The sequence below is a fragment of the Populus nigra genome, chromosome 2 (genome assembly GCF_951802175.1).
Source record: "Populus nigra chromosome 2, ddPopNigr1.1, whole genome shotgun sequence".
In the NCBI taxonomy this organism is placed as follows: Eukaryota; Viridiplantae; Streptophyta; class Magnoliopsida; order Malpighiales; family Salicaceae; genus Populus; species Populus nigra.
The window spans coordinates 48,622,449-48,640,130 of record NC_084853.1 but is presented as its reverse complement, the minus strand read 5'-3'; the positions used below and the strand labels follow the sequence as shown (position 1 = coordinate 48,640,130).

Sequence of the window (17,682 nt, the reverse complement as noted above, 5' to 3'; positions counted from 1 at the left end):
CCCCTCTCCTGGTTCCAGTTTCCCCAATTCCCTCTCCCTCTCGGTTTCTCTCATTCCCCTATTCCCCTGTTCCCTCTCACTCTCGGTTTCTCCTCCTCTCTCCCCCGACTACTTGCTCTGGTAACGCTGTAACGCTGGTCGGATCCGGGGACAGGGCGGGGCTACTTCACAGTAAAGTTCACATAAATCTTCCCCCCCGTTTTGTCTCTCTTTGTTAACAAAAATCGCCCCCCGTTTTGGCCTCTCTCTGTTCACAGAAATCGATCGCCCCCCCCCCCACCGTGTTGCCTCTCTATGTTAACAGAAATGGCCCCCCTGTTTTGCCTCTCTATATTAACAAAAATGACCCCCCCGTTTTGCCTCTCACTGTTCACAGAAATTGCGCCCCCCCATTTTGCCTCTCTCTGTTCACAGTTATCTCCCTCCACCGATTTTGTCTCTCTGTTTGGTTAGAAATTCCCCTCTTATTTGGTTAGATGATTTGAGCTACCGATTGTGATTCATGAAGAAGAAAACAGTCATGGAAAAAATGTGTTTTTTATGGGTTACTTGATGAATTTGGTTAGTTTTAACTGTGGTATGTGACGAGATAAGATGAAGAGTTATGAAAATGTTATGGAAAAAATATGACAGTAGCAGATTTATCAAGAATATCAAAGGGTTTATGCCATAATTTTTACAGATCTACGAAGAAGAAGATAAAAACATAAAGGAAATAAAAAGGGGAAAAAATACTTGAAATTAATTGGTCCAAAAAAATGCTTTGTTCCAGAAAAATGCTCTTGTTCCTGCTCAGCTTTCAATTGATTTTGAAGAAAAAGAGACTGTGTATTTGAGAAAACAAACAGAGCTGAAAAAAAAAAGAAAGTGTTTTCCTTTCTTTAACAAAAGGAAAACATTTTCCTTTGATAACGTTGCTTTTTTAGTTTGACTGGAATTTAATTTTCTTTGACTATTTTTTTATATTGTTATCAAACATGAAAAAACAAGGAAATTGAATTCCAGAAATTCACTTTCATGTAAACAAATACACCTTTAAAGTGTTTCTCATTTCCTAACAGAGCCAATCCCCAAGCCTTTCAGTAGCCATGGAACTCACCCTTGTCAAAGTCTACTCCATGGCAAACGTAAGTAGAAACTCTGCTGCCGTTTTCTGGAAATAGGAAAGAAAGTCTGGGTAGCTATCATGAACACAAAATCGAAGGTTTGAAAATGAGATCATAAAGATTTAGCAGTTCATGTTCAGTAAACATGAACACATCCTTTTCATGGACACAATGAGTTGCTATCATTTATTGAAGACAGTATATTATAAGCAGCAAACAAGATTACGGTTGTTAGGTTCTGTTTTCTCTTCTTTATTACTTTACCTCTTATTTTTATTTTTAATTTTTACTCTTAAAATTAAATTAAATATAAATAATAAACAATAAATATCTATATTTTACTTTTTCAAATTTTAATATTTATTAATTATTAAAAAATTAACTATGAGATTTATTACATTTTTTTCTGCCTCGTTAAGTTTATTTATTTTTATTAATAAATAAAGTCTATGTACTGACACTACTTTCTTACAGGCTTTCGTGGACACACAAGATAAGAAGGAAGGGTCATTTTCTTCGCCTTGATTCGTGGAAGATGCTGCCAGCTGCAATCAATCAAAGAGGGAGGGACCCTCTGTTTTGAATTTGAAATCGTATCTCATCATTCCAAAACACATTTCATTTTATCTTCAATCATTGTATTTGTTTTTAAAATAATTTTTATGATTATAACTTTTTAAAAAAAATATAGTGGGTAAAATTAGACACGTGTTTGTTAAAAAAATTATATTTAAAGTTTATGTATAATAAAAAAAATATATAAATATTTGGTAGAAGTATGGTTGCAATTGTTTTTCAACATGCTTTTTATTTGGAAATGCATTAAATAATATTTTTTATTTTTTAAAAATTATTTTTGATATTAGCATATCAAAATGATATGAAAACACAAAAAATATATCAATTTGAAGCAAAGAAAAAAATAAAATTTTTTAATTTTTTTCAAAAATACTTTTGAAATACAAAAATAAATAAGATTTTATCAAATTCAGTTAAAACAATATGTAAAAAATACTTCACAAAAACTGCATTTCAAACTTAATTTTTTAGTGAGTCCTGCGGTACAAAAACCAGTTTGGTTTGTTACCAAACACTTTACTGCGTTTGTTTCACCGCAAATAAAAAAAATTTGAAAAACAAACACGGTCTAAATGAATGTTGAAATCATTTTAAAAAAAAATTAGATTTTTTTTTAATATAATAATTTTTTATATTTACACATCGTTGTTATTTTAAATAATTATAAATAATAAATACTTTAAAAAACTACATTATCTATTCTCAAATAACCAGTTTCGCACCATACTTCTCTTCATCCCGTGCTCAATATTTTTTCTATATTTTGAGATATTGATATTTACTAATAGTTTTGTTTTTAATTTAACCAGACATCCATATTCGTTAGTAATTTATTTTTTCATTATTATTTAGGTATGAGTTTGTATTTGAACATTTAATATCTTTTTTATTTTTTTAAATTAAACTATATGAAAGCTCATTCAGAATAAATTATTTAATTTAATATGTCTAAAATAACTTAGACTATAGATAAATACATCAAGTTTTTTTTTTAAAAAAACTTTATGTATAAAACCATGGTGTTATGCATGATTGATTGATTGATATCTTGATAAGAAGTTAGCTGAAAAAAAAAACATCGTTTTCATGAATACAATGCTGACAGAGGCGAATGTGGAATTTTCTCAGCCGTGGCATGACAAATTAACATATGCAGACGACGAAAGGTATAGCAATATCCTTATGCAGGTGGGATCTCTCATTTTCATCCCGGCTTGAAAATAGAGAAACCAAATAAGAAAGTGGAGTCTTAGAAAGGTCTTGTTTCATGGCGGAGGTGGAACATTCATGTTTGGCCTTTGCATGATGTTCTATAGCTAAAATTGTAGTGAGAAATTGACGAAAATATGCCGACAGAGGTGTCTGGAAATTTCTTAGCCATGGCATGACAAATTGACAGTGGTGGTTCGTGGAAGATGCTGCCAACAGCCATCAATCAATTAGTAGAGGGAGGAGGCGACCCTCATGCCACTTTCTCTGCTTTAATGTACAATGCATTCGAATACGCACTTCGTTTCATCTTTAAAATACTTCACAATTAATTTTGTAAAAAAATTAATTTTAACAAAAAAAATTAATTAAATTTTTTAAAAATATTTTTGAACATAAAAATAATTATTTTTAAAGTATTTTTTATTTAAAAATATATAATAATAATTTTTTATTTTTAATAGTAGCATGTTAAAAATAATTTTAATTTAAAATAAAGAAAAGAATTAATTTTTATGGAAAGAACTGTCCTTGTCTTGACCGTAGTGGTTCGTGAAAGATGCTGGCAGCTGCCATCAAAGATGCTGGCAGCTGCCATCAATCAAATAATACAGTGAGGGAGGGACCCTCTGCTTTCAAGTTGAATGCATCTCCCCATTCCAAAACACACTCCATTTCATCCCTATTTCACAACTTTCAGACCATTCTTATCTCTCTTTTCCTCAATCTTTCTTCTTTGATTTCCCAGAGAAACAAGAGAATATGGCAGCAGAGCTTTTTCTTACGTTTACCATGGAGGCGACTTTGACAAGGGTCAGTTCCATAGCTGCTGAAGGGATCAGACTTGCCTGGGGATTGGAGGGACAGCAGCAAAGGCTCAACAAGTATTTGACCATGATCCAAGCTAAACTCCAAGATGCAGCCAGAAAGCCAGTAACAGACGTTTCGGTGAAGCTTTGGTTGCAGAGGCTACAAGATGTAGCTTATGATGCTGAAGATGTTCTAGACGAGTTTGCTTATGAGATTCTCCGAAAAGACCAAAAGAAGGGAAAGGTACGTGACTGCTTTTCACTGCACAACCCTGTTGTATTCCGTCTGAATATGGTTAAAAAAGTTAAGGAGATCAATGGATCACTGGATGAGATTCATGAACTCGCAAAAGTACACTTTGGGCCGGGAAATGTATCTCAACGTGTAGAGAGTGGTCCTGAAGTTAACCGACAGACAAATGCGATCCCTGAAATCTCAGAAGTTGTAGTAGGAAGGGGGGATGATGTCGATAAAGTTATGAAATTGCTGATTGGCTCGACTGATCAACAAGTTCTATCTGTTGTCCCTATAGTGGGGATGGGTGGCCTCGGAAAGACTACTATAGCAAAAAAAGTTTATGAAGTAGCGAGGGAGAAAAAGCTTTTTGATGTAACAATTTGGGTTTGTGTTTCTAATGATTTTAGTGAAGGGAGGATTTTAGGAGAGATGTTGGAAGTTGTTGTTGGTGGACCTGTGTTGAGGAATCTAACTGCAATCATGGAAAACCTTATGGAAAAGCTGAAACAGAAGACATTTTTTCTTGTACTTGATGATGTGTGGGAAGGCCATGATAAGTGGAATGATTTGAAGGAGCAACTGTTAAAAATCAACAGCAAGAATGGGAATGCTGTTGTTGTTACAACCCGCAGTAAGAAAGTAGCAGGCATGATGGGGACTTCTCTAGGGAGTCAGCACGAGCCAGGGCAACTTTCAGATGATCAATGTTGGTCCATTATCAAGCAAAAGGTGATCGGGGGTGGACGAGAAACAATAGCTTCAGACTTGGAATCTATTGGAAAAGATATTGCAAAGAAATGTGGAGGGCTTCCGTTGCTAGCTAAAGTTTTGGGAGGAACTCTTCACGGCAAGCAGGCACAGGAGTGGAAGTCAATTCTAAATAGTAGAATTTGGGATTATCAGGGTGGAAATAAAGTTTTGCTCATATTGAGATTAAGTTTTGATTACTTGTCATCGCCAACATTGAAAAAATGTTTTGCATACTGTTCCATTTTCCCTAAAGATTTTCAAATTGAAAGGGAAGACCTGGTTCAACTTTGGATGGCTGAAGGTTTTCTCAGGACATCAAATGGGAGGATGGAAGACGAAGGCAACAAGTATTTCAATGACTTGCTTGCAAATTCCTTTTTCCAAGATGTTAAAAGGAATGAGTGTGAGATCGTAACAAGTTGCAAGATGCATGATCTAGTGCATGATCTTGCATTACAGGTCTCAAAATCAGAAGCGTTAAATCTGGAGGAGGATTCGGCTGTTGATGGTGCATCTCATATTCGTCGTCTAAATCTCATATCTCGTGGGGATGTTGAGGTAGCATTTTCAGAGGTTGATGCTGGAAAATTGCGAACTGTTTTCTCAATGGTTGATGTATTCAACGGGTCTTGGAAATTCAAAAGCTTGAGAACTCTCAAATTGCGAGGGCTTAATATTACAGAGTTACCAGATTCAATTTGCAAGCTGAGACATTTGAGATATCTTGATGTCTCACATACCAGTATCAGAGCATTGCCAGAATCCATCACCAAGCTCTACCATTTGGAAACATTAAGATTCACTGATTGCAAGTCACTAGAAAAGCTTCCCAAGAAAATGAGGAATTTAGTCAGCTTGAGACATCTTCATTTTAATGATCCAAAGCTAGTGCCAGCTGAGGTGGGACTTTTAAAACGCCTTCAAACTCTGCCTTTTTTTGTTGTGGGTCCAGATCATATGGTTGAAGAGCTGGGATGTTTGAAAAAACTAAGAGGAGCATTGAAGATATGCAAGCTTGAGCAAGTGAGAGACAGAGAAGAAGCAGAGAAGGCAGAACTGAGTGGAAAAGGAATGAACAAATTGGTGTTTGAATGGAGTTATGATGAAGGTAACGGCAGTGTCAATAGCGAGGATGTGCTGGAAGGCCTGCAGCCTCACCCAGACTTAAGAAGCTTGGAAATTAAGGGTTACAAGGGTGAAAATTTCTCATCATGGATGTCTACAATCCTACTCAATAATCTGATGGAGCTGAGATTGAAAGACTGCAGCAAGTGCAGACAACTCCCAACACTTGGATGTCTTCCTCGCCTTAAGATTCTAGAGATGAGTGGAATGCCTAATGTGAAATGTATAGGCAAGAAGTTCTATAGTAGCAGCAGTGGCAGTGCAGCAGTGCTGTTTCAAGCACTAAAAGAACTTGCTCTATCCAGCATGGGTGGTCTTGAAGAATGGGTGGTACCAGGTGGAGAAGCTGTTGCAGTATTTCCTCGTCTTGAAAAATTGAGCATTAGGCAGTGTAGAAAGTTGGAAAGCATTCCGAGATGTCGTCTTTCATCTCTTGTAGAATTTGATATTCGCGGATGTGATGAGCTGAGATATTTTTCTGGTGAGTTTGATGGCTTCAAGTCTCTTCAGATTTTAAAGATATTTGAGTGTCCAAAGCTGGAATCCATTCCAAGCGTCCAACGCTGCACAGCTCTGGTGCAATTGATTATAGGTGACTGCCGTGAGTTGATCTCAATTCCTGGTGATTTTCGAGAATTGAAATATTCTTTGAAGGAATTGATTGTTAATGGGTGTAAATTGGGAGCTCTTCCAAGCGGACTACAATGTTGCGCATCTCTAGAGGAATTAAGAATAATTGATTGCGGAGAGCTTATCCATATCAATGATTTGCAAGAATTGTCTTCGCTTCGACGTTTATGGATTAGAGGTTGTGATAAGCTCATCAGTATTGACTGGCATGGTTTACGACAATTGCGTTCTCTTGTTTATTTATCAATCGCCACGTGTCCTCGTTTGAGTGATATCCCAGAGGATGATTGGTTGGGCGGCCTCACCCAACTGAAGGAATTGATAATCGGTAGTTTCTCAGAGGAGATGGAGGCTTTTCCTGCAGGAGTTTTAAACTCAATCCAACACCTCAACTTGAGTGGGTCCCTCAAATCCCTATGGATATATGGATGGGATAAACTGAAGAGTGTACCCCACCAACTTCAACACCTCACTGCCCTCGAGACATTGCGGATATGTAATTTCAATGGAGAGGAGTTTGAGGAAGCATTGCCAGAATGGGTGGCCAACCTTTCTTCTCTTCAATCTCTTCATATTTATTTTTGCTACAATCTCAAGTATATGCCAAGCTCAACAGCCATTCAACGCCTCTCCAAATTAAAGACGTTGAGTATTGGGGGGGAATGTCCACATCTATCAGCAAATTGTAGAAAGGAGAATGGCTCTGAGTGGCCCAAGATTTCTCATATCCCAGAAATCTATATATGGTAGAGGGTACACGTGTACAGTTAAGTTGGGCTTTTAGTTATTCCGTTACTTTGTAGTATGCAGTGAGGAGAGAGAACCAATTAAAGAATTCAAAATAATGAAAGCAATAATTAGACTTCATTCTCTTAAAAATGGTTTATTATCTTTTTTATTATGATGTTAACAAAATGTATACTTGTGATCAATGATAATATCAATAACCGTCACTCGTTATTGTAATATTACTTGTACCATCAATCATTATTGTAATATTAATAATGGCATGTGATAGTCTACGAATGTTTATAGGACGAACACTATGACATGCCATTATTAATTAGCTAGCTTTTACTATGTATCAAAATATATACTTATCAATAATAAAATCAATAGCCATCCAGCATTCTTTCAATCATTATTCTAATATTAAAAGTAATTGCATTATCTATATAGTATTATTTATTTTAATATCATCAACTTTATACACAATTATGACACTTTAAACAAACCACTAAATCTGAAGATTAACCAATTAGTTATTAGAGACTAATATCTTATTAACTTTTATTATTATGTTAACCAAATTTATACTTATTATTGTAACCATCAATCATTATTGAATATTAATATCACTAAATATTTTAAATTTTAATTATTTCTGTGCATTACAAATAACTTAGAGATGATTATTTATGTGGAATGTATTGGGACGGACACTATCGCATGCCATTATTAATTAGCTTAATTTTACTTTGTATCAAAATATATACTTATCAATGATAAAATCAATAGCCATCCAGCATTCGTTCAATCATTATCATACCCCAGCATTCTTTAGAGTAATATCTTATTATCTTTTTTTATTATGTTAACAAAATGTATATTTAAAAATTATAACCATGAAATCAATAATTTAAATTAGACTTTTACTTTTTTTGAAAAATTGCCTAATCATTTCATTTAATAACAACCAATAAGATTATTACTACTGAGATTACTAACCAACCATTTAACCTAAATTTGATTCCGTGGACTGAATATTATGTATCAAAATATAAAATCAATAGCCATCCAGCATTCTTTCAATCATTACTCTAATATCATTCTTACAACATAAATATTTAAACTTAAGATTGTTTCCATATATTACAAATATTTGCTTTATCTATACACTATTATTTATTTCACTATTATAAACTTTATATGCAATTATGATACTTAAAACAAACCATTAAATCTTAAAATTAACCCCAATTGATAAAACTCACAATCAAATAGAGGCATTCATCATATGCATAGGAATTTAATGATGATTTGTTAAAATTTAAAAATTATAACCATGAAATCAATAATTTAAAAATTATAACCAAAAAATTGCCTAATCGTTTCTTGCCTACATGTAGTAACCAATTTTAACCAACCAATAAGATTATTAGTGAGATTACTAACCAATCACTTTTTAGTAGCAAATACAATTAAAGCTAAAAACACTCTTTAGTTGACCCCACGATTTAAATAAGAAAAAAAGGCAAACTTAATTGGCTCCAGTTTATATAAAATATAAATTAATAAATTATATATTGCTAATATATTATCTAACTCCAACCAATACAAGTACAAGTTTTTTTTTTTTTAAAATCAAATGTTAACTTAGATAAGTAGTGAGAGGATTGATTTAATCTTCAATTACAAAGTCTATGTCGACTGCTTATCATGTATGCCTTCCTGTATTATTTGAGAATGAGCAGCACTCGTATTGTCAATATTGCAGAAACCATGTAGTAATCCTATTTTTCTGAAATTTTATAAATACAGAAACAAATTGCTTCCATATAGCTATTAAACAAACAGCTTCCAAGATTTAAAAAAGAATCCAATGTAAAAGGGATGCAAAATTTTTACAGTTCAACTTCTGTTAGTTACATGCATAAATTTGGTTTAAACCTTCTTATTGAGCTCAAAGCACAAAATAGTTTGGAAGAAAAATGCTGCAAATAATGGTTCCAAAAAAGAGCTCGAGGAATGAACAACAAAACTCACCAAAATGCACAAAGAAACTTGAATTGGCAGGGATGGCAAATTCTGTTTCCAGCAGCATCAGTACAAAAGTTCTTCTCCATTACCAGTATCACACGTCCATAAAAAAACAGTGAGAGAGGATGGTATTGCTTGGCCAGCACCGTAGACTATCAGCTGTAAATAGATGCATAGAAATCCACAAGAACTAGTTTCAGTCAATACTTCACATGAACAAAGAGTATGTCGCACCTCAACTCAATTGAAAATTAAAAGAGAAGATTATCCATGCCTTCCTTCCTGTATTACTTGAATATATGAATAGCACTCATATTGTGAATATTGTAGAAACCATATAGAACTCCCACTTTTTCTCTACTCAATGGACATCATCCTGCATTTTGCAGTTTAGCGTTTAGCGTTGTTTTTGTTTCCAAGACTAACAAGAAGTTGGTTGATTTAACTATTGTATGTGCAGTCGAACCTCTAAGACTGAAGGAAGCCACATAATGGTTATTTAAAGCTTCTGCAGAATAGTGTTTGTCGGGCTGGATGGTGGATAAACATGTGAGTTGCACAGTTTTCTGTTGTCTTTATGAGATAAGTATATTTAATAGATAGTAAGAAAATGCATGGAGCTGGAAGCTTATCACGAAAATAGAAGAGCTTAATGAGGGCATGGATGTGAATTCTTATCTGTGTGCAATGTAACTTCTCTTATTTTATATCAGATTTTGTTTCTTAACATTTAAGAATTCTACTTTTATATATCCATAAATGTTTTTCAAAGCTGAATATTCTAAATGTAGAATGACCATTGTTCTTGATGGATAGATGGTTATGCAGTTGTACTGCAAATTCCTGAAGGATTATTCTCTCATCATGGATAGGGAGAGATTTCTGTGGAGGGGACTGGGAGGGTGTTCGAAGCAATTCTGCTACTGCTACTGGGAGGGTTACTGGTTTGTTGTTTCAGAGACCTAGGAGGGACAGTGGCGTTTACACGAGGGGCATTTTTTCAGCTTCTCTCGGAAAATAACAGGCTGGAAAATAACAAAAAAAAAAAAGTGAGAGAGAAGAATAAAGGCCTCTTAAAAAACCTGATATAGGGCTCTAGATCGCTAACAGAGCACCAACATAAACAACACCTTGCAAAGTCGTAAATCTAGTGATGAATAGGATACTGAGCCAGCGAAACGAAACGAAATGTTGGATAAAAAACAAAAAGGGTAAAAAAGTGCATGCACAATGTATAAAAGAAAACAACTGCCGCAGAAAAAAAAAACACAAAAGGAACTGCTTCCGTGGTAAAAATGGAGGTGGGAAGCATAACAACTGTGTAGAAGCAAACTTAAGAGAGATGGATAAGGATTGAGTAAAGGAAGGGGGAGGACTTAAAGTAACAACTATGAAAAGCTAAGAAAATGTATAAGCGAAAGAAAAAAAATGAGATGTACTGTCAGATCCTTGAAACAAGACCAAGAAGCTGACCGAGGAGAGAATGGGCGTGATCTTAGCAGAGGTGACAACAAAACAATTAGTGATAAATTTTCGAAAATAAAAATTTATTAAGACATCAATCATGTGTAATCACTTTTCATATAGGAAGCATATATATATCAAGAACAATATGCTTAAGAAATTCGTAATTCGTGCCAATAAAAAAATGTGGCAAAATCTATATAATATGCCTTGCAAAGCGATCTATTATGTGGTCACTTCTCTTTTTTAAAAGTGTAATGGAATTATGGAAGAATGAAGCTTGCTGGAAAACAGGGAGAACCGATTTGAGTAAGATATATAGAAGATGAATGTGCATTTGAGAAAACATAAGCTGCTCAAAATGCAATATTCTAACCCAGTTCACAATAGACCCGACTCAACAATCTCCCCACCCTAGCAAACCGGTGCGAAAGGGAAAAAAAAAAGAAAAACACATTTACCAAATCAAAGCAAAAAATGAAAGCAAAAGGGCTAGAAAGACCAGACAACCATGTCCATGGGACATGAACACCATGACAACAGTATAAAACAGATCTTGATAAATCAAGCTGTTAATATATCAGAGATAGACAGCAAAACAGAAGAACAGCAGCACCTGGAGAGCACCAAATAAGAGTGAGAAAGAAGCACAATGAAGTTTGTTAACATCAAAGAGAAAAACCCGAAAAGGAAAGGGAAAACAAAGCTATAAAACACCAAGCAACCAATAGGTTTGATCAAAAGAGAAAAGAGCAACAAGCTGTCATAGCAAATGAACTAAAAGCGCCAGCTGCTTGGTATTTTATTGCAGCCAAGACTAATTCTTAACTGCCCGCATGATTCCCTACCAAGGATCATGATTAAGCACCTCGAACCAAGAGCCTAAAAATCCACGAAGGAACAACATCATAAAACAACACAAAACAACACATGAATGCACTAATCTTTAAAGGAAAAAAAGAGAGCTGAAAAGGACCTCAATGGTTGGCCTTACCAGCAAAATAAAACCACATAAGCTCACCCAACAAAGCTGGAAATGCAGAAGAAGAGACCCCACAAAGCAAACCTGGCAAACAAAACCTTAAAAAAAAAAAACAATGTATAAGATGCCAAATCTTCTGGTTAACCTATCAAAACAATAAGAAAAAACACCAAATAGGGATTGCAAGAGCAAAAAATAACCAAAAGCCAAAACAAATGCAGAGAAAATAGATCAAAACAACTGATACAGCCACCGTCCAAAAACATTCAACAAAGATTAGCAAAATCAATTTTCACAGCCATACTCACAATCAAAATAAAAAATTAACAATGAACAGAGATTGCTATGAGAAAAAAAAATAAAGAACCAAAGCCAAGAACAACATAGATAAAACAACCAAAAAACAAATGCAAGAAAGAAACCGAGAGAGCTAATCCGAGCTAATCCGTTACTCTCTTAAAGAACAAAATTAAACAACTTGACATGATGGGAAAGAAGCTAATCCGGGCAGTAGCTGTGATAGCCAAAGCAAACATGGCAGCCCATCCTAAAAAGAAGTGAAATGGAGTGGTAAGGTGTGTGGGAAATAAATAAAAAAAGCAAATCAAATGAAACTGAAAATAAGGCTTTACCAAACTTTGGTTACATGAAGACCATACCTAGCTACCACCCACAGAGAAGATGGAATGGCCGGGCAATCAGCACTTCCCCCAACACAAATTACAATCCGAACAACTTGCCAAATTGGAGCACATTTCATGGGCAATCATTATAGTGCAGTAGTGCACCAATCCAGGAATGACTGACCTGCGAATCAGAGCAAAAAGCAGTCACATCAGCAACGAATCTCTTACAAAACAAGCGGAAAACTCAAGCAGAAAAGAAAGAGGAGAAGGGTTGAGAAGTCGCGCTAAACTTGCATGCCAGAAGGCCAGAAAGAAGCCATCCAGCAACACGAAGAGAGCTCAGTTCCTGGTGCCTTCAATCTAGAATTAGAAGAGAAGTGTAACAACCCCGATTTTTTACATTCATTTTTCGTGATACATTGAAAATTTTCAGGTAATTTTTTTTTTGATATACAGGTTCCACCAAAATTTCAGCAGAGTCTCCTCTATACTGGGAGGTCCCTAGTTATCGACATATACCCTGTTTACACTTCTAATATCTCACATCTCCTCATAACTCAATTACAACCTAATCGTCCTGAGTCTCAACCCAACTTATTATCATCAACACAACACATCTTATTCAATAACATCATATAATGTAGTTCAAATGAAAGATTCAATTTCAACTATAAACATGCATGGTTAAATAGGTACTTAGAGTTTCAACCATTAGATTAAAGGCATACATTCAAATTTACGGATTGATATCACATCTCAAGTTTTAGGAGATAAGTCTTTTAATTTACAAATAATTTACATGGTCAAAAACAAAAGACAACTAAACTAGTATCACTCTTGACACGACCCTGATGGACCTGAAAATAGAAATTAACATGTACACATAATTATAAAAGATAGTAACAAGCAATAACAATGGCAGACAATAATCTCTACAGAATTTCTTTTGATATATAAAATTAGGCATAAACCTCTTTTACAACATATATTTTCCATGTATTACCAATATCCATCTAATATCCTATCTCATTTGCCAAGAATAATTCCATTTTAGAAATCTCAACACAACTCAACGGTTTACGAACACCATCTCCTTATAAATCAATTCTCACTTAATACCAAGATATTCCTCTCTTGGTATCATTAGCTTATCTCATTCTTTTGGAATAACTAATCCATATGTTCCCTTTTCTGAATCTGTTGCTAAAAGGTAATCACTGAAACTAATAAATCTCATTAGTATCATTAGTCTTCTAATATTAGGCTAGACTAATCAATTACATTCACATGTCAAAATCAATACAACCGATCCGTATCATTAACTATTCCTTCCTTATAATGGTTAATCAAATCTTATTCATATCTGGTTTACCATCAAAATTGTCGATGTCAAGAACCTTTGACATCATTAGCCTCCTTACCTGAAGTAGCTAATCACACCAGAAATGGTTGTCGATACCAATGTGACCTATTGATATCATTAACTATTCTCGACCCGGAATAGTTAATCAATGCCATTTGATTCTTCCATTCGTGCCGAACCCCTTTCATTTTTCTTATTAACATCATATGCATTGTAACCACGGTTGCCAAGTATCATTCGCACACAATCTTAGTTATCGACACTACGGTCACTAAGCATCCTTCACATAACTTTGGTCACCATCATCACAGTGCTAAGTATCAATTTATGCCCTTAGCCACCATCATTATGGTGTTAAGTCTCATTGTTATGTATCCTTAGCCACCAACACTATGGTAACCAATTATCTATCAATTCCCCTCCAATCTCCAAGTCATTGTGTCTACCCAATAACCACATTAATTAGTTTACTCAATATCTTAGTCATATATTAATTATTTTACTCATAACATTTAGAATTTACTACTTCTAACTTCAATAAATTAATTCACATAATCTCTTCAAAACTTAACTATCCGGCTACTCATCCCGATTGCCAATAATTCTAGTAATTTCATATAATTACCCACATATTTGGTTAACTTTCCTCGGTTACCAATAAATCTAGTAATTCCATACGAATTACCCAGCCTTTAGCTAACCTCTTTTGTTAGTCAATCAATCCGGTAATTCCATATGAATTACCCCATATTCGGTTAACTTCCTTGTTAACCAATAAACCCGGTAATTCTCTTAATTATCCAAGAAATCTGGCTAACCCATCCTGGTTGCCAAAATCAATCCGGTAATTCCATACGAATTACTTAGCATCCGGCTAACCTCTTTTGTTAGCCAATCAATCCGGTAATTCCATACGAATTACCCCATATTCAGTTAACTTCCTCGTCAACCAATAAACCTGGTAACTCTTTTAATTACCCAAGAAATCTGGCTAACCCATCCTGGTTGCCAAAATCAATCCGGTAATTCCATACGAATTACCTAGCATTCGGCTAACCTCTTTTGTTAGCCATATGATTTCGGCACTTTCTCTTAACTTACCAATAGTTCTCATTCGTAATAATCACTTAACTTATTCATTTGTTTAATTCTTTTAACATCAATTAAACACACAACACAAATACTTAAGAAAAACTGATAATTACAAAATAAAGTGATGAATCGCCTACCTAGAATAGGTGCACGTGCTGCCACTCCATGCAATTGTCCAGTCCCCACAGCTTTCCCTGTACCACCAGGGATTCAATTTTTATCAACAATACAACCAACATCACATCTTCAATTAATTCTCATTCAACTAGTATTCTCAAACTAATCACAAGGAATTTTCTTTAAGATCTCATACTCTTACTCATTTTAATGTTTATATTCATTCTTATAATTTTGTTATCAAAACATCACTCAACAGCAATTCCAAGCAACGATTAAAAATTGTCTAATTCCGATCAATTAAGCTTAACCAACCCAGAACACTATCTAGTGTCTTAATCATAACTAAAGTTGTAAAACTCAGTTTTGGGCGTGATTTATCTCTATGAAAGGCTAAACATAAAGATATAACTTTTATGAAGAAACCAACTCCAAATTATTTTGTTTTAAGGCTCAAAATCAATAATCACAATAACCCCTTCTTTATAGCTAAAATTTTGGACAACGAGGATTTTCATTCCTTGGAAATCCTTTTCAACTTCCAACTTATTTTCATGCAAAATCAACATCATCCAAGGTCATTTGGCATCATTAAATCACAAATTCAAACCAATTCTAAAGCAAAACATTCAAACAATTTCCCTACCTCTACAATATAGCAAGATTAGACCAAAATAAAGAAACTCATTCCTTTTAAGATTTCTCCTATTATTATTATTATTAATACAACAAAATGATGAACTATTCATTTTCTTTTGCTTTCTCCTCGTGCGATTAAACATATACGAAAAACCTTAACAATTAATATTCTCAGATCATTATCACAACCATAATTTCACCCTACTAATTGGGATCCATGACAACCTTCATTAACTAACCATTTGCTAAAAACACTTATGGCTAGCTTTAAATATGTTTTATTTTTTTCAAATTTCTTTCATTTCAATTTCTTCATGGTTCCACCTCATTTATATCCACATAACCAACAAGTTAGCTTTCTATTCAATCAACATGTTCATATAACAATGTTCCTTACTATTCTTACACAATAATCATTCTTCCCCTCATATAAAGAATACACAATTAATCTATAATAATACTAATAACAAGAACATATTTTACCATTACATCTTCCATAAAACCTACACCCATACAATTCTAATTTCATCAAAACATGTATTTAATCAAGCTTACTATATTTTGCCAAAACTAGCAATAGATTCAAAAGGCAATAAGTCATCAACCTCTGATTATTGTTTCAAACCCAACGGTCAGACTACATATCATAGAGTTGTGCATAATATATCTCAAAATCATAATGATCCAACGGTTAAATATCCCTAGATCTGAAGAACACCGATCTTACCTGAAAATGGGCGAGATATTGTTCAACATGCATGAAACCTTGCCGGAGCAATATTTTCCGATCTCCACCGTCCATAATGAAGGTAACATTTAGGCACACCACATATCCAAGAATAAGCATGATCCAACGGTGGAATAGAGAGAAATCAGCCGGCGACCAAAACTGCTCTGCAGAATTATTTCCTTTTGTTTTCCAGAAACGTTCAGATGATGATTTCTGTCAAAAGGATTGTGTTCCTTCAAATCCCTCCGGTCAGTTAGTAGAGGAGTGTGAGAAGAACAATATACCAAAAAATCCGCATGATAAACGGTGGATTCTAGAGATATGGCCACCGGAATATTATTGTTTCTTCCAAATTCTGCACCCCTCTCTAGCCGAATTCTCCATTGTCTCTCTCTCTCTTTTCTTTTTCTTTTTTCCTTTTCCTTGAACCGGTGGCCTTTGGCTGTTTTAAATGTACATTTTCCCCTAATTACAATTATGTCCCTCATTTATGCCTTTATATATTTTATTTTATTTTTTATGTAAACTATTCGATTTATTTCTGCTTAAATCACTAGTCTATACTGAACTCCGATTGGGATGTGATCTTTAACCAAGGTAGGAAAACATATTAATAGACTTCATGCAAAATTGCATCCCGATCCGACGATTGGATTGAGAGCTTTACTTTCTAATGTAAAATTGATCATTTCATGACTTTTCATAAACAATCTAGATTTTTCTTGTTCAATCTTCACATAAATTCATATCAATTGTCCTTCTAACCCTTTAAGGTCATTTTATTATTTTGGAATATATTCATTTTAGAATTTCCACCTTTATTTATTTATCGGGCTTATTACCGTTTCAAAATAACATCACTAATTTTAATCGGTGTTTGCACCTTTAGTCCTACCATTTTCATTGCATTATCCTTTATTATAATGCATTCTTTATTACCTCACTTATTCCCTAGAAATATTTTGTCATTTTTCTCATTATTTTATCCATCAAAACACGTTATCAGTTTCTCTGTTCTTATGAATTCTAAATCAAAATTCATTTTATGGAAGTCATCTTTTCCATTATATATTATTATTTATCTATTATTTCTAATCTTGGTTTCCATCACTCATTGAAATATTACCACGTTCAGTCTTACGTTTACATGAGGGTTTACGCATCTGTATATTTAAATTATAAATTTCCAGGGTTTCACATTTGGTATCAGAGCCGAGGACGGCTCGTCTTAAGGTGGGGGGATTGTGAGATCCCACATCGAAAGCGAGCGTCCATAGCCAGGGCCTTATAAGTGCATGCTCACCTTGACTAGTAAGACGTGTTTTGGGGCCATGTGTGACTGCCAAGAACAAACCCGTAAGGGGGACTTGGGTGGAAGCCCTGGACATGGGTGGACTGGGAGGCCCAAAACAGACAATATCTTACTAGTGAGGTGGGATGTTACAAGAAGTGTGGGAAAAAAA

General features: G+C 34.5%; 2 protein-coding genes and 1 long non-coding RNA gene across 7 annotated transcripts in view; 2 read left to right on the top strand and 1 right to left on the bottom strand.

Annotated features, from left to right (window-relative positions):
* Positions 1 to 9,977, top strand: part of LOC133682382 (putative disease resistance protein RGA3) — a 39,198-nt gene extending 29,221 nt beyond the window's left edge. Inside the window, exons 2-3 of one of the 3 annotated variants that reach the window (XR_009836671.1) lie at positions 9,265 to 9,429; positions 9,667 to 9,977. The gene's annotated coding sequence lies outside the window, so the exon portion shown is untranslated. Of the gene's footprint in view, positions 1 to 9,242; positions 9,430 to 9,666 lie in introns of all 3 variants that reach the window. The other 2 variants (XR_009836670.1, XM_062105711.1) reach the window with 2 other exon arrangements.
* Positions 3,522 to 7,584, top strand: LOC133682384 (disease resistance protein RGA2-like). Its single transcript, XM_062105713.1, has one exon. It carries the CDS (start codon positions 3,657 to 3,659, stop codon positions 7,194 to 7,196), a length of 3,540 nt encoding a protein of 1,179 aa, XP_061961697.1. The 5' UTR covers positions 3,522 to 3,656; the 3' UTR covers positions 7,197 to 7,584.
* Positions 9,052 to 12,715, bottom strand: LOC133682388 (uncharacterized). Of its 3 annotated transcripts, XR_009836678.1 has the most exons (4): positions 12,569 to 12,709; positions 12,312 to 12,459; positions 11,665 to 11,750; positions 9,052 to 11,552 (listed from the first exon to the last, which is right to left on the bottom strand). It is a non-coding gene; the product is annotated as an uncharacterized LOC133682388 (long non-coding RNA). The 3 variants fall into 3 exon arrangements; XR_009836677.1 differs by having other exon boundaries at positions 12,312 to 12,715; XR_009836679.1 differs by having other exon boundaries at positions 9,052 to 11,286; positions 12,312 to 12,714.
* Positions 12,716 to 17,682: the final 4,967 nt, after the last annotated feature.